General features: G+C 36.0%; 2 protein-coding genes across 3 annotated transcripts in view; both read left to right on the top strand.

Moving 5' to 3' along the window:
• RXFP1 (relaxin family peptide receptor 1) overlaps positions 1-22,700 on the top strand; it is a 174,534-nt gene that overhangs the window by 112,895 nt on the left and 38,939 nt on the right. For both annotated transcript variants that reach the window (XM_074229053.1, XM_074229054.1), the window contains exons 5-9: positions 1,496-1,567; positions 4,063-4,134; positions 6,899-6,970; positions 7,055-7,126; positions 8,313-8,387. In XM_074229053.1, coding sequence (XP_074085154.1) covers positions 1,496-1,567; positions 4,063-4,134; positions 6,899-6,970; positions 7,055-7,126; positions 8,313-8,387 — 363 coding nt within the window. The remainder of the gene's footprint in view (positions 1-1,495; positions 1,568-4,062; positions 4,135-6,898; positions 6,971-7,054; positions 7,127-8,312; positions 8,388-22,700) is intronic.
• Positions 16,058-17,804, top strand: LOC141517744 (E3 ubiquitin-protein ligase RNF168-like). Its single transcript, XM_074229055.1, has one exon. The coding sequence runs from the start codon at positions 16,118-16,120 to the stop codon at positions 17,696-17,698; it is 1,581 nt and encodes a 526-aa protein (XP_074085156.1). The 5' UTR covers positions 16,058-16,117; the 3' UTR covers positions 17,699-17,804.

The raw sequence follows: 22,700 nt of genomic DNA, 5'->3' as shown, positions 1-22,700 counted from the left end.
AGATTGTACTGGAACTATGAGGCATTATTTACCAAAGAAAGTAATCTGTTTGTGAATAAAACAATCAGGTCAAAATACATGCAATGATTACTTTAAAAAAGTAACAGATTTCTTGTGGTTATGATTGACTTACATATGAACAAAATAAACTTTAATATGGGAATTCAGATTTACACAGCATACACATTTTGTGAATATATGAGGCAGAATTGGGAAATCTTAGCCACATAAAAAGGTATAAATTGGGGGAGGTATATTTAGCTAGGATACAGTTTATAACACAACTGCTCTGTTTGATTGAGTCACAGGTAAAATTAACATCTCTGAAGGTTTGCTATTTCAACAACTCTTAAATTGAAAGCACTAACCAACCAGTGATTTTAGTGGTACCTAAACATATCTGGTCCATTTGACTGTCTCTGTGAACAAGAATATCAGAAATAAGAATTCCCGGTGTTTATACATATAATATAGCTATTCACATTGGTTACATAGCATGGATCATAGAATGACAGTACCAGGAGAGACTTTAAGATCATCTGATTAAACATTTTATTTTACAGATAAGGAAAATGAAGCAAAGAAAGATTAGTAATAATTAGTTAGTGAATGAATAAACAAGTATCCAGACTTATTCCAGTGTCATTTCTACCATGCTCCAGTGACTCTCTAAAAGACAGAAGATTTGGGTTATATCTAATGCAGTCAATTATGTAGATAGTTTTTTGGTCAAGCTCTAGTCTATTAGGAAATATTCCTACATAATATTTCATTAACTGAGAAGAGTTTATTCAGCTCTATTGATAAAAATTTCCTTTACAATTACTTTCAAAATGGAGAGATTTAGTGAAATAGTTTTACAATATATTAAATGGACACATTGAACATATTTTAAATGAACTTTTCACTAAATTTCATTAATTTTTATTTCATAAAATTTACCACTCAGTTGGATCTATCTGAACATTGGGAGTACAATTACAGGGACTTGACTCTGACGCATTTTCTAATGTGTTACATTAGAAATTGTGATACTGTTTCTCCACGTTTCAATTTTATCATCCATAAAATAGTGATGAAAACATATATGCTGACTATTTTATCATGTTATTATTTTTAAAGTATTTTGTGAATCAAAAAGCTGCTAATAAAAATAATACATCCCTTCTCTAATATTGTTATCTGGGTAGGGAAATGAAAAACAAAACAGAATATTAATTAGATGACAAAATTAAATTAATACAAAATTTCCTTGTTAGGATGGTTATGTGATGTCCTATATCATTTGACCTTAAATTAAGGGATTTCTTTAAAGCCATTTGCCTATAAGAAGAACAATTTCAAGACCAAACCACTAAGCTCATTTAAAAATTATGAATTCGATGTGTATTGAGCTACTATGCCCCCTGGGAGGACACAAAATGTGTGATTAGATAAAGTATATGTCATCACTATTATAAAACTATCTTAACATCAAAATTCGCATTAATTTCAGGTCTCTACAATGGAACTTGATAAAAAAACTTCCCAGTGATGGTTTCAAGAAGTACCAAGATCTTCAGAAGCTGTAAGAAAACATTTAAATTCCCCAAAATGATCAAAAAACAGAGATGTCTACTACTTTTTTATATTTTTACATATGGTATTTGATATATGCATATCCTTTTCAACATATCCTTTTATATCAATATATAATAAAGTTGCAGAAAAGGGCAGCCTTCCCTCTCTATTTTGAGCAAAGAATTATTAGATAAAGACTTTTGCTACTGCTAGTTAATAGCTTACTAAAACATTCTGTAAACTATTTAGAAATGTCAAAGATCTGAGACTAAATTTGAACTCAGGTCCTCCTGACCCAGGACTAGTGCTCTATCCACTGTACCACCTAGCTCACAGCTCAAAGATGATTGAAATTTTTAGTTGGTGGTCAATTCAAAGTAACATTTGCATGCCACTTTGTCTTAGTTTCTATCTCTGGATCTTATTTTCTTTACAGATTATGACCCTATGTAGTCATCCAAAATCAGCCAGGACAGTGGTAATGCTGATCATCAGATCTTATTTAATGGCTTGGCGGTGCAGTGAATTGAAGGGCACCAGATTTGGAGTCTGGAAATTCTGGGTTGAGTCCTGCCTCTCAAACATATTCCGTGTGATCGTAATCAAATGACTTAACTGCTGTGCCCACACAACCCACCTATGACTGTTACTCATCTATATCTTTTTAGAGTTACTTTCCTTATAGAAGTTCCTAAAACCCATGAAAGAGAAAAGAGGAGTGGGAGGATGAAGCAGGAAGGAGGGGAGAAATGGAGAGGAGAAAGTGAGAGGAAGGAGGAAAAAAAGAGAAAGGAAGAGAAAGAGGAGGAAGAGGAGAGTTGAAAAACTACCATGGATTATCAAACTATTTAGAATAAATGTAATAGGGGTGGCTAGGTGGTGCAGTGGATAGAGCACCAGCCCTGGAATCAGGAGTATCCCTGGAGTTCAGGAGTACCTGAGTTCAAATCCGACCTCAGACACTTAATAATTACCTAGCTGTGTGGCCTTGGGCAAGCCACTTAACCCCATTGCCTTGCAAAAACCTAAGAAAACAAACAAAAAAAGTAATGATTTCTCATTTCATTTTTATTCTCCAATGCTATTGCTTATACTTGAAAAGTTATGTCTTTATCTCAACATTAAACTCAAAACCTAAAAATATCACTGATAGCACATGAGCAATTTAAAAATAAAGAATTTCATAATAGAACACTTTCAAAATATAATGAAAAGCATTATCATATTTGAAAATAATTTTAATTGTAACAATATTTTATAACATGCTAAAAGTTTTGTTATCAAGAAGAGATCAATACTGCACAGTCCTGATAAAATCACTTTAATGAGACACACTAGTTTCTTTATTGTAAAGAATTCTTGTGTCTGTAGCGCCACCTCATGTCCAGCATTATAAATGTAACTAGAAATACTCAAACACAGTTTTGCTCTTTAGAAATTTAGCTTCTAGTACAGCAAGCAGAGCAGTGGACTAAGCAGTCAGTCTAATTCAGTTATGAATGAGAACAAAATAACCCACAAATGTTTATCTGCCCAAAAATTAACTTCTTGCTAAGCACTAGATCTCGTGTGTGTGTGTTTGTGTGTGTGTGTGTGTGTGTGTGTGTGTGTGTGTGTGTGTGTGTGTGTTTCCAGCTTCCACGGAAGATAAGCAACAATCCCACAACTTGAGGTCTTGGACTCACCCAGAGTCACTCACCTATTGTGTTAATTTAGGCCAGTTCTCTATTCACTAGCCCTCATAGCTCATTATACATTGGGTCATTATATTTTTTAATGACTATCAATAATGGTTACTATAATGGAATATATTTCAGGAGGTCATAGCTTATGTGAGTTTAAAGCCATCTAGTCAAGCCACTTCATTTTTAAATAGAGAAACTCAAAGAAGTTAAACAATTTGCCTAATATCACACTGTCTAAGTCCAGAACTAGGATTTTAACCCTACTATACCACACTGTATTATAGTTGAAGGCTGTATAGTAAACATTGAAATATAAACAAAGGGTGGTTTCTATGTTAGAAGTTCTTAAGTGAAGAGAATTTATGTATAATACAAGGTTGCATACATCCTCTAGTCCAAGTCTTGGTCATCTCCCTGAATGCAAAGAAAAACAATTGTAATACAAGGCTTTAACAATAAACTAGCTTGTCAAAAGTTGGGCAGGCATGAAGTCTTAGAACCATAATCGCTGTGTTTACTCACTATTAGGATGAAGAATTATAGAGGGGACATCCAAAATTTCCCTTTCAAAAGATTTTTAGCTAAACTACCATATAGCATAATATTGAATGTGTTTATCATACAGTTACTAAAGATGCTAAAAGCTATATTTTAAGTTTTATATATATTTGTTAATGTTTACCTCATGGAATTTTAAGATAAATTTAAAGTTTACCAGTATTCTTTTAAAGTATGCTGGATGCTTTTAAATCATGTTGATACACATCTTTATTCATTTATTTCATTTTTCACTATTTTTATTACTATTCTTCCCTAGGTACCTGCAAAATAATAAAATTAGATCTGTATCTGTACACGCTTTCAGAGGACTGCATAATCTTACTAAGCTGTAAGTACAAGTCTTGATGCATTTAAAAACAGATCAGGAAAAATGAGGTCTTAGGACACTTCTAGAATAAAAAAATGATTATCTTCTATTCACATTATTCTATTCCACATGTTAGTATTTTTGAATTAATTCAATGTAATGCAATAAATATTTATTAAGTACCTGTGGGCTGAAGATCCAAAGGTGAAAACCAAATACTTTGTCTAACTTCAAGGAATTTACAGAATAATAAGAAGGATATAAAATTTATGAGAGAAAATTGGATGGATAGCTAGCCTGAAATGAAGAAGTATCTCCATAATTTCAGCAATCACAGGAAGTGGCTGGGGAGGTAAGCAAGAGATAGAAATGTACAAAGGAAAAAAATGCAATACCAACACCACCTATCCCACTCCTTATCCCCATTGTTGTTTCATAGCTCAACCACCTCTGTAAAGTATTCTATAGTTACAGGGACTTTGTTCTCCTACCTCAATCCAATTCATTATGTATTGAACACCTATTATGCCCAAAATACTATTAGGTATAAGGGATCCAGAGAAAAAAAAATGTTTCTACCCTCAAGGAGCTTCTATCCTACTGGGTGAGGACTAGGGATTGGTTAATAAATACAGTACTAAGTTTGTACATATTTATTAACTTGTCTCCCCAATTAAATTGTGAGTTTCTTGAAGCAGGGGAAGTCTTTTGCCTCTTTTGGTGTTCTGAGTGCTTCACATAGCACTGGTCACATAGTAGACACTCAAATGTTTGATGAGTGACTTTTTTCCCCCAAGGCAATGGTGTTAAGAGACTTGCCCAGGGTCACACAGCTAGATAATAATTATATCTCCAAGACCGTATTTGAACTCAGATCCTCCTGACTCCAGGGCCAGTGCTTTACCCACTGTTATCAAACTATTTAGAATAAATGTAATGGTTTCTCATTTCATTTTTATTCTAGGTGCCCCAATGACTGACTTTTGACTAATAAAGTGCTTGTTCTACGCCTAGTTATCTGAGATACAAAAACAGTAAAAAGCATCTCCAAAGACTTTAGTCATTGGAGAAATACAATCAGTTTCCATAAAACTATTAAGGGTTAACCATGTAGTTCAAGGCTAAGGAAATTCAGAGAAGGGTATTATCAGGATGAGCTAGAATAATCCTGTAGGAGGTAAGAGGCTTAGTTTAAATATCATCTCTTCTAGGAAGCTTTTCCATGCAGTCCTCCATCTAAAATAATTTCTTCCTCATCTGATTTCATAGCCTATTGCATTCTTCTTATGACCTTACCAGATTCTAAGTTGTATTTTACTTAGTTACTTCACTAATTTATCAGCTCCACTTTTTTTCTCTAAATATAAAACTATAAAACTAATTTTTAAAATAAATGTTAGATGAGAGAGATATTGATGGAATCTAGAGAAAAAGTAGAGTCTTCTGGTAATACTAGTGCTTTTTAGTTCGTAGGATTCCCCTAAGATACTTACATTGTTTACAGTTAAAATAACCCTAGAAAGCACTAAGGAAAGAGAAGTTATTTCTGAATCCTATCTATTGCCTGGAATTCAAACATGGGACTAAAACCATCCTCCACCCCCCCCCCAGCTTTAGGAAAAGGACAAATTAGGTCACCTTGGTGTGGTGAGCATCCCCACTATCCACAAAGTAAGGCACTGCCCTGGGGGACGGAGGGCATTCTAGTGGATCAAGTATGGTCTCATGGGATCTTGAGGAATGGGTAGGATTTAAATGAACATCAGGAAGCACATTCTAGATGGGTAGTTTGTCATAAAACAACAATTTATAATCTAAAGATAATGGACTCCTATAGGGTTGTAAAGTTATTATTAAAGGGGGCAGTGAAACCATCTGACCACAAAAGTCTTTTTATCTTCCATATAACAAAATAAGCAGCATGACCCAATATAAACATTCTATGGACTAAGTAAATGTCTTAGGCAAGTATTACAATTTTAAAATGTATATAGAGGGTGCTATGATTAACAAAATATTAATCTTAAAACATTACTATATCTAGGGTAAATTTTGGTCAGCATGTATTTTCTTAATTAGTGGAAGCAAAAGAGAATCCTGGTTCTTGAGAGAGTTAGGGGTTAAAAAAACCTATTATAGAGAGAAAAGAGAAGGAAAAAATAATGTCTAGCAAAAGATTTAGCTTAAGGAATGACTATATTGAGGGGGCATTGAAGGAAGAAAAGAAAACAAAAGAATACCAAGGAATCTACAAAATCTTTTATAAATATTCATTTTTATTGTGCTTTGAAGGTTACTTTCAACACAAAACATTGTGAGGCAGATGGCACAGGTGTCTCCATTTTACAGTGAGAAAAGGAACAAATGAATAAGTATTCATTAAACCCCTATTATGTGCCAATTGGAGCTATAGAGGTTGTGTTTGTTGCCTCTAGGCATATTAAGCAATTAAAAATAGCAGAGCTTTGTTCTGAACCCAAGCAGTAGTCATTAGGAAAAGGAAAAGGAAAAAAACATATATATATATATATATATGTATATAGGTATGCTATATATATATATATATGTGTGTGTGTGTTTGCTACTCTTCTTAAAAATTGATGTCTATAGGATTGCTTATCTCCACATGAGAAATGAAGTTAGATTAGTCATCATATGGCTTTTCCTTGCAATATCAAAACCCCACACATTTGAATATCTCTACATTGAATTAATTTTTCCCATATTTGTTTGATATTATAAATAAAATAAAATCTAAAGTCTATTTCAATTATTTTTTTTTCAGGTATCTGAGCCACAATAAGATTACTGTTTTGAAGCCTGGTGTATTTGAAGATCTCCACAGACTGGAATGGCTGTATGTTTTCTTTGTAAGCAAAAACATTCATTTTTACTTCATTGTAATATATTAATGAAAACCAAGTTTTCTTCTACTTGACAGGATAATTGAAGATAACCAACTCAGTAGGATTTCTCCATTAACATTTTATGGACTTAATTCTCTTATCCTCCTGTAAGTACAATTAAATAACGAACATTTTCTTACTAGTTTAAGCTTAATAGGGATAAATTGAATTAGCAGGATATTCTAAAGATTCTTTCCCCATTGTTATCAATATGTTAATCATGAAAAATGAAGCTTTGGTCCAATTTTAAAGATTATCAAACATTTTGAAAATTGCTATTCCACGATCTTTTCAACGGTAAATGCTTTCTGAATGTAGAAGTAAAAATAGCATCTTTGAAATATAAGACCTCACCTAAAAAAAAAAAAAAAAAGAAATATAAGACCTCTTAAAACTGGACATAGCCTTGCTATATGTATTATAATTTGTCTTTAACAAACCAAGTCAGGTTTGTCTTATTAGAAAAATTCAATTTTTTCCTTAACGCTACTAGTCAAAATTAAAATGAATGACTTTTTAAATTAGAAGCTCAAAAAGCTATATTAAATATCATGCATTATAAATAAGAGCAGTAAACATTTAATCATTGATAAGCATTTGATTACCCCCAAACTTAAGAAGACATTAAAGAGGTAGCGTCAAGAACTTACAATCTCGGACTATTGAACTCTATTATCTCAGTTACAGGAGAACTAGGGAGAATAATGGATGACACAGTTGGTATAAGAATATCACTGACCTTGTATCACAGAGAGGGGATCACTCATATACTTCATTGTTCCCTATGTCTAAGAGTTCAATCAAATCCCAACACAGACAGGAACACAAGATTCCTCTAAAGATATACACGATTAACACAATGGACTGCAAGGAAAGTCACTAAGGAATAGCAGAACCCTAAAAGCATATTCATTGTATGGTTACCAACACATCTTGCTTTAGTTCATTAGTTTTCCCTCCTCTCAAAAACATAGCTCTGCAACAGCAATAGAATGGGCCACACTTAAAAATAGAAGATCAAGGGTTCTTTTACTCCCTACTTTAAGCTACAATCTCTAAGCAGCCTCAGAATGGGAGAAAAGTTTATTTCCCAATCTGCTGCCTCAGATTGCTACTTGCTACCCCCTCAAGTCAGTTGTGGCTTTCTTTGTATGTCAGTGGCTTAGTGAATTCTACCAGTTTTATCAAATGATACAATGATACTACCTTGGATATGAGATGAGAAAAGACCCTGGCATCCTTTGACTTCTTTTGTTGTAAATATGTCCAAGAGCATTTCTTTTCTCTTTCTAGGGCATTGATGAATAATTCTCTTGTCCATTTACCTGATAAGCCACTTTGCCAGCACATGCCTAGACTACACTGGCTGTAAGTTTCTCCTTTCATTTTTAAAAGAGCACAGCTATTATTAACAATTCTGTTGATTCCTCAGATTTCTTGGCAAAGTATGAGGTAAGTTCTACCTTAGGTGTCATATTAAGTATACTCATATTCAATAAGAGGGCATAGCATGTCTTCTCTAATGTCTGTCTCTGTGAGATTCACTTTTTATTAAAAAAAAATGAATGATATAATGTCCTGTTTATACAACCTAAACTAGGTGTGGTAAACAGATTAGCAAAGTTTTCATCAAATGGCAAATATTCTATGTCTCCAATTTTCATTTCTTGCATATTCCAACCTCCCTAAAAACCTCAAATTCCCAAATCATCCACCCAACAAAGCAAAGAAGAAAGGGCAAAGGATGAAACCATAAAACCTTTCTCTTTCACCATTATCTTCAAACATTTCCCATAGTCAAAGAAGTTGTGGACAGAAAAATATTACTGGAGATCACCTGTACCAACTCTAGTGGGAGTTTCCTACTGGCTAAGGCAAACTTTCTACTTTTGGGTAGCTCTATTTGTTAAATTGTTCCTTATATGAGACACAATTCTGTCTCTCTGAAACTTCAAAACACTGGTACAAATTGTTTAATAACTATTATTTATATAACCTTTAAAGTTGACAAAGCACTTTACATATTTACCTCATTCCATCTCATTAGATCTTTACAATGACAATCCGTTACAGGTGTTATAATATCCATTATACAGATGAGGAAACTAGATCAGAGAGTCTGAATCAGCTTCCATTTTATCATCTATAAAATGGAGTTGATTGAACTCTGTGACTCCATCCAAGTCTAAATCTATAATCCTGTAACTTCCCCAGAGTAATGTGTCTAAATCAGAATCAGCTAAGTGGTCCAATGACTAGAGCACTGGTCCTGGAGTCAGGAGGACCTGAGTTCAAATCTAGCCTCAGACACTTAATAATTACCTAGCTGTGTGACCTTGGGCAAGTCACTTAATCCCATTGCCTTACTTAAAAAAAACAGAATCTGAATTCAGGTCTCTCCTAACTTTAGACCAGCCTTTTTGTCACCATACTCCTTTGCCTCTTTAATCAGAACAAGTCAGATCTGCCTTTTATTAGACACTGCTTCAAATATCTCAAGACACTTCTACCTCCTATACCATGACTACTCTTTCCCAAGCTAAACATTTTCAGTACCTTCAACTAGTCTTCATATGGTATTACCTATATTATTATCATCTGGATATGCTCCATCCTCTCAATGGCTCTTCTAAGATGTTAGGAACATAACACTTCAGATGTGGCCTGAGTACAGCAAAACTATCATTCCCTCCTCCTTAATACTATGCCTCTCTTAAAGTAGCTTGAGTTAGTTTTAGCTTTTTCTGGCTGTAGTTAATTCCTGACTCTGGCATTATCAGATCCTATGGAGTTTGTGGTCTACTGATAGCCCTAGATAGTTTTCATTCTTACCATTTTTAACCATATTTTACCCAACCTCAATCTGGCATCATAGATTCAAAATTACTAGATATTTTTTTTTAAAAAATCAGTCCAACACACTCACAAAAGGAAATGGAAACTCAGAGAGGAGACTAGCCCAGGTCTACACAGATATCAGGTAGAAGACCCAAGTTTAAGCTCTAAATCCAAATCAAAAGCTCTTTCTACTGTACCAACTGATTTTTTTGAACCCAAGAATTTACACTTAATTTTACTAGATTTAATCTGCAGCCTAACCTGCTGGAATCTATTCTGGGTTTGAACCCCATTGTCAAACAATGAACTCTATTGTCACACAATCTATCATAACTCTGTGCAACCTGTAAATTTGATTTTTAATAAGGTCACTTAAAACTTCATCCCTATTATTATGCTTATCAGTATAGTACTAAGGACTTAGTTCTAATCTAATTCACTAGAGAATGTGGTCCAAACTGACATGACACTGACATATTAGTGACTACTCTTTGTGTCTTATCAGTCAATCAATATACATTTAATAAGTGGTACCTACTGGACATGGTGCTAGGCACTAGGAATACAAAGCTATAAATGAAATAGTACCTGCCCTCAAAAAAGCTTATATTCTAATAAGGAAGACAATATGTGCAAATATAAGTAAATATAACTAATGCAAATACAGGTGATATGGGAAGCACTTGCAGCTGGGGTGATCAAGAAGTTTCATACAGGAAGAAAACTTGGGATTGACTTGAACTGAGCTAAGTATTCTCATAAGTGATTTTTAAAAGCATTAAAGAGCTACTAGGACATTTTAAGCGAGTGTTGATAGATTTGATTATTAGGAATATTACTTTAGCAATTATATATAAAGGATGAATTGGGAAAAGAGAACAAATTATAAGACTTCTGAATATTCTAGGCCAGAGATGTGAAAGCCTAAACTAGGGTGGTAGGCATATGAACTGCTAATTAATTTATGTAATTATGAATTGGGGCAGGTATGCCTGATTCTCTGGGTACTTATGGAAAGACCCTGATGGGTGAAGATGCAATCATACTTAATTGAAGTGCAAAAGTTCGGAGCAAATAGCATAGAAAATTTGGAAACAAATGGTGCAATGGGCCTGAGATGGGATGAGAGAAAGAGGCAGGCAGCATAGGGAAGAGGATGTGGACTGGGAAAACACAGAAAGTCACTCCCAAAAGGACGAATTAGAGTTGGGAGCATTTGGCAGCATAGTCCCAGAAGATGATGTTAGAATGCTGGGGGTGGGGGCAAGCTGAAGCTGCAGAAATTTGAGGTCTCCTGTTTATAGGATTCTTTTGCTCAAGGACAGACTCTCTTGTCTGTATGACCTTGCATTTAGTTTGTTAAGATATTTAAATCATCTCAAAGTTGTCAGTAAAAGTCAAAATTATGAAAACATTTAGCGTTCTGCTGGTCTTACTCCAGATGTCTGAAACCTATCTGATATTTCTATATCATAGCATTAAAAGGCTCTGACCTGGGGCAGTTAGGCATGTCACAGTAGATAGAGCACCAACCCTGAAATGAGGAGGACCTGAGTTCAAATTTGACCTCTGACCCTTAAGTCACTTGATCCCTTTGCCTTGTCAAAAAAAAAAAAAAAACTTTGACAGAAAGACCTACATGGCTTCCCCTGATATGATACATATTCTCAGGATACAAAATTTGGTTAATATATGATAGTTTTCAAATTATGCTCCTTCAATCTTTGGAATGGTATGTTCTCTGATTTTTAGGATCCCCTTTGCAATTTTATTTCCTGCTATTACTTCCTGTTATAACTCAGAGATATTTAGGGTTTGATTTCAAACCTCTACAATAAAGCAATTATCACAATACAATGATTGGCACATATGGATTTTTTCATTTCCCACTACATATAAAATTTTAATGTTTACATTATACTATGGCTATTAAGTGGGCAATAGTATTATGTCTTTTAAAAAGTACATACCTGGGGGCAGTTAGGTAGAGCAGTAACTAGAGCACTGGCCCTGGAATCAAGAGGACCTGAGTTCAAATCTGGATTCAGTCACTTAAATAACTACCTAGCTGTGTGCTTGGGCAAGTCACTTTAACCCCATTGCCTTGCAAAAAAAAAATGAAAAGGCACATAGATTAATTTAAAAATACCTTATTTTCCAAAAATACTAACCATAATCTAAGTATTCAGCAAATCATAATATTTTTTGGTTGGTGGAGGGTCTTGCCTTGATGTTGATGGGTGCTGACTAACTAGGGCAGTAGTTGAAGATTGGGGTAGTTATCACAATTTCTTAAAATAAGACAACAATGAAGTTTGACAGATTGATTCTTCCTTTCATAGAAGATTTCTCTCTAGCATTCAATGCTATTTGATACCATTTTATCCACAGTAGAACTTCTTTCAAAATTGGAGTCAATCCTCTCAAACCCTACCACTGGTTCATCAACTAAGCTTATCTAATATTCTTCAAGAATATTGTATCTCAGTGAATAGAGGGGTCCAAGACAGGGGGAGAGAGACAGGGGAACATTTTGCCAGTGAAGCACTCAGAACACACATATCTTTTGGTATAGTTTGACACTTCAAAAAATTATAATAGATCAAAGATCACTAATCATCATATAACAGATATAATGTTGAAAAAATTTGATATATTATGAGAATTACCAAGTTGTGACCCAGATACACAGTATGAGCACATGTTGTTGAAAAATTAACACGAAGAGACTTGCTTGGTATAGGATTACTACAAACCTTCAATTTGTACAAAAACTCCATATCTTCAAAGCACAACAAATCAAGGTGCAAGATATGCATATGTTGACTAGAATGGGAAAGGGAAGGATCAAGGAAACCAGAGCACAATACAATTTCTCACCATGTTGAGAAAAACAGAGAGAGAGGAAGAGAGAGAGAGAGAGAGAGAGAGAGAGAGAGAGAGAGAGAGAGAGAGAGAGAGAGAGAGAACACAGATATAAATGATGTTGTAAGGGTGGAATCAACAAGATTTGGTAATTAATTGGATATGACAAATGAGAAAAAAGTAAAGGTGACTCAAATGTTGAATATGAGAGACTGAATAGATAATGGTGAGCTCTATAGAAATTGGGATAATAGGAAGAGGCAGCATAGATTGGAGGACAAGATATAATGAGTTCTATTTTAGATATGCCATTATGACCTCCAACTTGAAATGTCCAATAAGAAACTGATGATATGGGAACTGAAACTCAGGAGAGACAGACTATGATTGGATAAATAGATCACCAAATATCTACATAGAGATAATTAAACCCAAAGAAACTGATGACATCACCAAGTGAATGAGTATAAAGAAGATTCAAGACAACATAAGAACTTGTAAAAAGTGTCTTGCTGTAAAATGTTTTATTTCTAGGTTCTTGAGGCTAAGAAAATGGTGTATATGTAACAGAAATTCTAAATATTAGATAGAACTGAACAGAACTTTAGAAATTAGCTAGTCCAATGGTGTTGAACTCAAATAGAAATAGGAGCTAATAAACTATATAAAAAGATTCCCTGCAGGCTGCATAAAACTTAGAAAAATATAAATTTACTATTTTATTAATACATAAACATAAAAATCAGATTTTAATCTGATTCTAGCCACACTTGAGAGAGTGATGGGTCACATATTTAACCCCTTTGATCTGGTCCAACTCCCTCATTTTGCAAATGAAGAAAGTGAAACCCAGATGGAATTTGTTTTAAAGGAAATCACTTGTAGCATTACAACAGCAATAAGGTTTGCAAAGATTTCCATATATTATCTTTCCATATATTATCTAATATATATTCCATATATTATCTAATATATATTCCATATATTATCTAATATATATTCCATATATTATCTGCACCTGCCTGAGGTAGGTGCAATTAGTATCAAGATGACTTAGAATCCCATGATACTTTAACTTGTCCGGGTAAGATTTCATCCTACTTTATTACACCATGCTACTTGTTATATTTAACATATCAAAAGTAACTATCCAGGAATATCACCTATCAAGAAAACAAGATAAAACCAGGAAGTAATTTACAAAGTAGAGGGGGGGGATACTCTTAGAATAAAAATATATCAATATGTGTAGATATAGAGATATAGGATATAGGCATTAAGCTTTAGTGACTAAAGTATATCCATTTTCTTCACATGTGATTCTGTCAGATCTTTGCTCAGAGCTACACATCTAATCTTTATTTTACATAGAATTCAAATGTTTATATTACTCATTTCCAAATGACATTTGAAAATTGGCAATGTGTCATGTCATTCCTTGTATTAACCCATCATCTGGAATGTACATCCCCATACCTGGAAACTAGTGCTTAATAAAGGAGTTTGTGTGACCTTAGACAAGTCCCTTCTCTTCACCAGATTTTAATGTCCTCAGGTATAAAATAAGGGGCAAGTAGTTGCTTGCAGTGTGGATAGTTGGAGTTAGGAAGATTCCTCTCCCTTAGTTTAAGTCTGGCCTCAGATAGTTAAAAGCTGTGTGACTGTGGGCAAGTCGTTTAACCATCTGTTAAATAAGTTGGAGAAGGAAGTGGCAAACCATTCTAGTATCTTTCCCAAGAAAAAAACAAATGGAGTCATGAAGAATAGAACCCTACATTAAAAGAAACTAAAAATAGATAGTATCATAATATTTTGTTTTTAAAAATACATGTTATTAATATTTTATTTTGGGAGATTTAGGATATATCACAAGGTTACAAAAAAAACATATAGATGGAAAGGGGAAAATGAGATAGAACATAAAGAGGAGATATAGAAGATTCAGTATAGACATATTAGAAAGGTGGGTGAAAGGGGTGGCTAGGTGGTGCAGTGGATAGAGCACCAGCCCTGGAGTCAGGAGTACCTGAGTTCAAATCCAGCTTCAGATAATTAATAATTACCTAGCTGTGTGGCCTTGGGCAAGCCATTTTACCTCATTGCCTTGCAAAAACCTAAAATTTTTTTTTAATTAATAAAAATAAATGTTCATGGCCCTGTCTCCTAATGGCAGGTCATTCTTGAAAATAAAATAAATAATTAAATTTATACACATATGGGGCAGCTAGGTGGTGCAGTGGATACAGCACTGGCCCTGGAGTACCTGAGTTCAAATCCGACCTCAGACACTTAATAATGACTTAACTGTTGGGGCGGCTAGGTGGAGCAGTGGATAGAGCACCAGCCCTGGAGTCAGGAGGTCCTGAGTTCAAATTCAGCCTCAGACACTTAATAATTACCTAGTTGTGTGGCCTTGAGCAAGCCACTTATCATCCACCTTGCCTTGAAAAATCTAAAAATAAAATAAAATAATGACTTAGCTGTGTGGCCTTGGGTAAGCCACTTAACCCCACTGGCTTGAAAAATCTAAAAATAAAATAAAATAAAATAATGACTTAGCTGTGTGGCCTTGGGTAAGACGCTTAACCCCACTGCCTTGAAAAATCTAAAAATAAAATAAAATAATGACTTAGCTGTGTGGCCTTGGGTAAGCCACTTAACCCCACTGCCTTGAAAAATCTAAAAATAAAATAAAATAAAATAATGACTTAGCTGTGTGGCCTTGGGTAAGACAATTAACCCCACTGCCTTGAAAAATCTAAAAATAAAATAAAATAAAATAATGACTTAGCTGTGTGGCCTTGGGTAAGCCAGTTAACCCCACTGCCTTGAAAAAATCTAAAAATAAAATAAAATAATGACTTAGCTGTGTGGCCTTGGGTAAGCCACTTAACCCCACTGCCTTGCAAAAGCCTTTAAAAAAAAAAAAAGATGGACGATAATTAAAATAATTTCGACCTTTCCCCAAAAGTGGGGACACATAAGGGGGGACAGAAGGGAGCAGTCCGGGGTTGTTAGGTCCAGGTTGCTAGGCTGGAGCTCCCTCACCAGAGTCCCAGAGCTTTCCTAAGTGTGTTCCGGCATAACTGTATCGTCTCCATTCTTCCGAGCCCCGCAGCGCCACCTTCCGGCAGCCGGACCGCCGCCGCTCGCTCCATCGCGGCCGGGCTCCCGGTGAGGCGCATGGGCAGAGCGCGCCCGGGCAGAGCGCGCATGAGCAGAGCTCTGCGCGGGGCGGAGGGACTTGCAGCAGGGAGGCCGCCTCTCTGACGTCACAAAGGCCCGCCGGGGCCTCCGCGGAGGAGGCGGGGCCAGAAGTGAAGCCCCGCCCCTCCCGCCCGGAACGCAGCTGCAGGCTCCGCCTCTCAAGCCGCAGAAGGGGCGGCGCCCCCGACATGGCCGCGCCCCCGGAGGCCCCGCTCCGCCTCTCCGACTGCCTGTGCGCCATCTGCACCGAGATCCTGCAGGAGCCCGTGAGCCTCCCGTGCGGCCACACGCTCTGCCTCTCGTGCTTCCAGCAGACCATCCAGAAGACCAGCCTGTGCTGCCCCTTCTGCCGCCGCCGGGTGTCTTCGTGGGCCCGCGCCCGGGCCCGCCAGAACACGCTCGTGGACCGCGAGCTGCGGCGAAGGCTCCGGAAGCAGCGCCTGCGCGCGGGCGGGCGGCGCAGGGGCGCGGAACCGGAAGCGGAGCGCCCGCCGCGCAGGCTCAGTGCGCCCGGAGAGCTGCGGCGGGAGTACGAGGAGGAGCTGAGCAAGGTGGAGGCGGAGAAGCGGGCATGCGCAGAAGAGGAGGCGCGCCTCAGCGCGGGCTACATAAGCCAGCTGCTGGCCCAGGAGGAGGAGGAGGAAGAGGAGGCAACGCAAAGGGAAGCAGGGCCACGACAGCTGCTAGAGGAAGGGCAGCGCCAGAGGGCAAAGAAAGAAGATACGCAAACCAGGGACAAGGAGATGAGGAGGCCGAGGTACCAGGAACGCGCGAGGCCGAGCAGGGAGGACGACGGAGAGAGGCCGAGGCCGGAGAAGAAAGAGTGGCCGAACGGGAGGGAGGCCCGGATGAAAATGGACAACGAGCTGGCGCGAGAAATAAGCAAAAGTCTTAAAAATCTGAAATCTGTCTTGACTTCCCTGTTCACTGCCAATTCATCTTACCCCGCCTCAGACGGGGCATCAAAGAAAACGAAGACCAATCCTGGAGACTTCCACGATAGTCCCACGTTCAGACTGCCCTCGACCCCGCCAGCGCTGCAGAATGAAGTCGGAACAGCGGGAGACAAAGGATCCTACCCGTCTGAGGTGGGCATTGCCAAAGGGAAGAACCCCAGGTGTCTGGGGCAGAGAGGAAGAGGTTTGCCAACTTCATCTACACAGGCCTGTTATGAAATTGAAAACATTGGTGCAAGGGCTTCTCTGGAACAGAGCATGGAAAGTTCTCTCGGAGGAGAAAGTAGACCAGGAACAAGCTTCGAGGACGAAATTATAAACCGTTTTAATGCTACAAATTACAAACTGCCCAAAACCAAATTTTTCTGCTCTGGGAAAGCAGTAGCTAATCTTTCAGGTAAATCAGAGAATGAATGCACAGCTGAGATGAAAAATGAAGGTACTAATCTGTTGGTGAATAGAGAAATTCCCCAAATAAAAAGTCTAGATTCCAAGTCTAAAACCTTAAGTGATTCAGGCTTCTCTTCGAAGAAAAAGAATTTATGTCCAGAAAAGACCTCAGAGAAAGAAGGGGGACAAAGTACTGTTACCCAAAAACTGATAGATTTAGAGCACTTTTATTTTGAGAGGCGGAAAGAAGAGGAAAAGGATAGATTATTGGCATTACAGCTTCAGGGAGAAATGAATAAAGAAGAGAATAAGCTGGAGCCAGGAAAGAGGACCCGAGATGAAAACTTCCGATGCCCTACAGTCTCCTTAAATCCAAATAAAAGAAGAAAGATTTGCAGCAAAAGTTCAATGAAAAAAAACTGAATCAGCATTTTCAGAGCCTCTTGGGGGTTCAAAAATATGAATGGTGGCCATCTTTTAAAATCTAGTTGAAATTTTCAACTAATGATAAAGGAGAAAAGGTAACAAACCCTTAACCAAAGTGCCCCTTTTCTTTTGCTTAATTATTTCACACCAAAAGGGGGGGGGGGGGACAAAACTGAATTGCAAAATAAGGAATATGGAAAAGAAATATAGGGTAAAACTTCATTATTATGCTCTCCTATTTCATAATATCCCTGTAGAGAGGTTTTGTTATTTTTCTGTTTTGGTGCTTTTTTGTTCATTGTAGGGTGTCTGTTTTCAGTAATTATGTAATTGGGAAACTATTTTGTAGAAAGTAGGTCAGGTGTTATTACAAATCAAATTTATAATAAAGTTAGTTTTTTTTAATATATTAAAGAATGATGACAAAATTTAATCTTCAGTGAGAGAAAGGTGAATTCAATAACTTTTCTACTGCTCTGAATGTTTTAAGTAATTTACTTCAGTGACTTATCACCAAATTTAATTCATCTTAATTAGATTTTAAGCATAATAAAATATGAGATGGATCAGAATCATTGAGAGAAGGAATCTGGAAAATGAGTTGAGAAGGAGCTTCATTCCTCAAGCAAAAGGAAATGAGAGTGAGCTATATGATTGAACTGAAGAGCAGAGGAGGAAACATGCAATTGAGCAATCTGGACTGATGGAAAATAGGATAAAGAAGCAAGTGACATTGGCAAAATAGCCTCTTTTTATATTGATTTCCTTTAGAGGCAATACCAGGCAACAAATTGATAATTAACTAATCAAGTGGATTTTGGAAAATGGGCTGTTAAAATTTCAATTAAGAAAATGAAATTTTATATAAAAAAGTAACATTTTTTTAAAGAAAAAAGTGGGCAATGTAAAAGAATTATGTCATATATAATAATGATTCTTTTACATTGCCCACTTTTTCCTTTAAAAAATGTTACTTTAAAAAATGTTCTCAGCTTTACAAAGTAAGTTCCTACTAATAATCCTACAGAATAGAAAGTGTGAATTTTACTTTGAAGTTTAAACAAACTTGCCCGTATTTTCTGATTACATATCAGGCTATCTTTATAATAGTAGAAATGATTTTTTTCTTTGATCAAAATCAGACTTCTTTTCCAGATTTGATTTGACATCAGTCCAATCTATGATGCTAGACCCCTGTTGACTAAGCTAATATTACAAAGAAGATTTAATATGGTGGGGGGGTTTCTACTCTACATTAGGAAACAGCAGTATTAAGTTACAATTTTTAGATCATCATGACATTGGTTATTATTGATAATATGTGATCAGCATAGTAGTAACAAAACTCAAAGCTAAAGTGGTCTAGTTTTTACTGTTTTACTGATTTTTACTTTTTATTTATACTTGATGGGAATAAATTTTGATTGGGGAAAAATGTAGGTTTAACTACATTTAAAGCTTAGCAAATTAAAACTAATTTGCACTTTTTGAAAAAAAAATCATTTTCAACTTCTATAATAGAACACTGAACTTAGAATCAAGGGATCTGTGTCAAATTCTGGCTTTTAGACTTCCTTGCTTTCAGCCAAATGACTTTCAGAGCCTTTCCTCATCTATAAAATATAGGTTATGATATTTTTATTACTTTACAAGGTTGTTGTGAATATAAAAATCCCATAGGTTTAGAGAAAAAATAAATCTTTAAAGCTTTTAAAGTCTCTGACTTAAACAGATGAAGAAACTGAGCCCAAAAAAGATTAATTGGTTTGTCCAAGATCATATGAGTTTTCAATTCTTAATCCACAAATTCTAAAATAGCGCTTCTTTTATAAATGTGCAAGCTAACAATCTGAAAAATGTTTTTTTTTAATTTTGTTTAGTTCTCCACAGTAAATAACAATCTAAACTGGAGCTTTTACAGATTCTAAATATTTCTATTCAAATTCTACATTTCACTTGAAGAGCTGGAAGGGAACAATTCACCTAATTGGGGTACCTTGCTTTCCTCCTTGCAGTTTTAAGTTGAACCCTGGGAGCTAGGTGGCACAGTGGATAGAGCACTGACCTTGGAGTCAGGACAGAAGTTCAAATCCAACCTCAGACACTTGATATGTGAGCAAATCACTTAATCCTGATAACCTCCTATCCAGGGCTATCTCTCAGTCATTCTGATTCATATCTGGTCACTGGACCCCGATGTCTCTGAAGGAGAAAGGAAGGCTGGTGACTTAGTACAGCAGCCCTCACTTAAATCCAATTTATGTGCTTGTAATGGCATAGTCTCCATGTTATGGTTCTGTTCAAAATGAATGAAGAAACAATCTTAAATTCTAAGATTAGGAAACCCAAGATCCTGTCACATCATTCTGCTTTGAATTAGCTTAATTTTCATAGGGAAATTCAAATCTTTTAAGAGACTTCAGCTCTGGTACATAAATTAATTCTGCTAAGCTTTACATTTTGTTTTGGGTTTTTTTAGGTTTTTGCAAGGCAAATGGGGTTAAGTGGCTTGCCCAAGGCCACACAGCTAGGTAATTATTAAGTGTCTGGGACCGGATTTGAACCCAAGTACTCCTGACTCCAAAGCCGGTGCTTTATCCACTATGCCACCTAGCCACCCCTAAGCTTTACATTTTGAATGTAGATATAAAGAAAGTAATGTAAAACTTTTTAAACTATTGTATTTGAAACGTATGTTGAAAAATTCAAAGTTCCTATGAAGAGAAGCTTATAAGGGAAGGAAAGTGAATACGGTGGGCTGATTTAATAGGTAGTTTTAAGTAATTACATGCAAAAATAGAGTATTTCATACAAACAGTCAAATAATGTTCTGGACCAGGATACAAATACAAAAAGAGTGTTCAGGTGACAGTAATGGTAGCTAACAGAAGTTGGAAAAGCAAACTTGATCTTTCATGGGGGGGGAGGGACATTTGTCTAGGGTACAGTTGGAAATTTGTACTTTTTCTATTGAATTTGGAGATTTAAATATAAGTCAAGTAAGAGGTGGTAATGGATTGTCTGGTCCTCTTAAAAGAGGATTTGGGCTAGAAAAGCAGCTTAGTATTTTGGGTTTGGTTTTTTAAAGTATCTTCAGGGGGTTTTGTTTTTAAAAAAATTAAACTATAAAGACTAAGAGGCATTTTTTTTCTATTCTCCTAGAGAAGAATTGTATGTCTGAAGCCCAGAACATTGGGTAACCACATATTGACAAGGCCTCTGACATTTTTGAAGTTCAAAAAAAATTTATTTAGTCAAAGATTAATATGAATAATTTACATTAAAATAGTGAATGACTAAAAGAGCAGAGACTTAGTGCTTATAAGTAGACCATGGCGTATTTGCCAGCATTGGCTTATATGAAAGAGAAATAAAAGGTATTGTCCAAAAGTGAATATTTTTGAAGGAGGGGGACACAAGTAAAAGGAATCACAAAGAATCACTCTCAGGAATTGCATTAATAGTATGAGAATGCCAAAAGAGTTAAAAGAAGGACTCTTGCTCATTGTTTATCACAACTTTGAAGGATTTTTAGAACCTTAAAAATCTCAAGATAAAAAGATATGGTCATATTGCAAATAACACTGATGGTCGAAATATCCAATACCTAGAATTGAAGCCTTCAGTTTTTATAAACTGGGTCAAATCTGAGGGAAGGAGGAAGGAAATATATTTTTGCCTTTCTCACAAATCATTCTTTTCATTTTCTTAATGAACATCAGAATGTAGCCCATTTTGTGCCTCCCCAGAAATCATTTGGGAGAGGGAAGAATGGGTGACAGTAATAATCTCAGTATTATTTTTTGTCATCACCCCTTTGTGAATAATTTCCCTGTCTAAGAGGATCTCTACAACAACAAAAAAAGGAGTTAGGTTTCTCCCAAACCATTACTTAGATCTTAGATTGACATGTGCTAAATATGTCATCCCTCTTAACGTAAAAATGTTCATATAAATCATATGATTGTGTTTTTAGAGGCAGAAGGAACTTCAGAAACCATCTAGTTCAATCCCACCTCATTTTGCAGATAAGGAAACTAAGACACATAAAGTGATTCCCCTGATGTCATTCAGGTAGTAAGAATCAAAATTTAGAACTGAGGAATCTTGCCTTTAAATCCAGTGTTCTTTCCATTGTAAAGAAAAAAAAAAGATGTTTTGTTACAGGAGGAAAAAAGTGATTAGACTAAGAAACTCAATTTGTAGCATAATACATTTGTAAGGTTTAATAATGAAGGCACTGTTGGTGGTTCTTGATAGTTACCAGAATTATAAGTGTAGAATTAATAAGAATGTAACTTTCAAAGCCAATCTTTATCTCATGACAGCAGATATCACAAATCTACCCTAACATCAGGGTGAAAAGTGGCAGGAGTGGTACTGGAATTTCTTAGTCTTCATTATCATAAAAGTAGAGAGTTGAAATAGATTTTAAAGGTCAAGTAGTCCAATTTTTCCCCAGTACATAAAATTTTTTTCCGGCAACCAGAACAGTTCAACAGTGGAACAGGTTACTTTTGGTTGCAGCATGCTTCCTTTACCAGGGATATTCAACAAGAAGCTGAAGGGAGGCTGGAGATGATAAGAGAAAATTGAAAGATAATTCCAAGGAGTACACAGGAATACCACAGACAAAAAAAAAAACAGGATTGGGGAAAAGATAACCTCATTTTGGATATTGATGTGTCTGAGGTACCAATGGAACATCTGTAATTCTGGAGCTCAGAAAAGTCCAGAATGAAGATGAAGATTTTAAAGTCATATTCATAAAGAAAGTTTATAACAGTAGAAATGAATAAAATTATCAAGGGGATAGCTGACTACTACAATTATAATTATGACTACTACTAAAACTACAAATGATAATGTATATGTGGTAGTTTCAAGTTAGCAAACACTTCACATGATTTTGTTTGATCTCCAAAACAATTCTGTTATTGAGGTTGACAGGTTAAGTATATTACCTAGGATTATATATAAGTGTTTAAGGCAGGAAAGC

This window comes from Macrotis lagotis, chromosome 3 (genome assembly GCF_037893015.1).
Source record: "Macrotis lagotis isolate mMagLag1 chromosome 3, bilby.v1.9.chrom.fasta, whole genome shotgun sequence".
Classification (NCBI taxonomy): Eukaryota; Metazoa; Chordata; class Mammalia; order Peramelemorphia; family Peramelidae; genus Macrotis; species Macrotis lagotis.
Note: the sequence above shows the minus strand (reverse complement) of the source record. Positions and strands in the feature narration are given on the sequence as shown.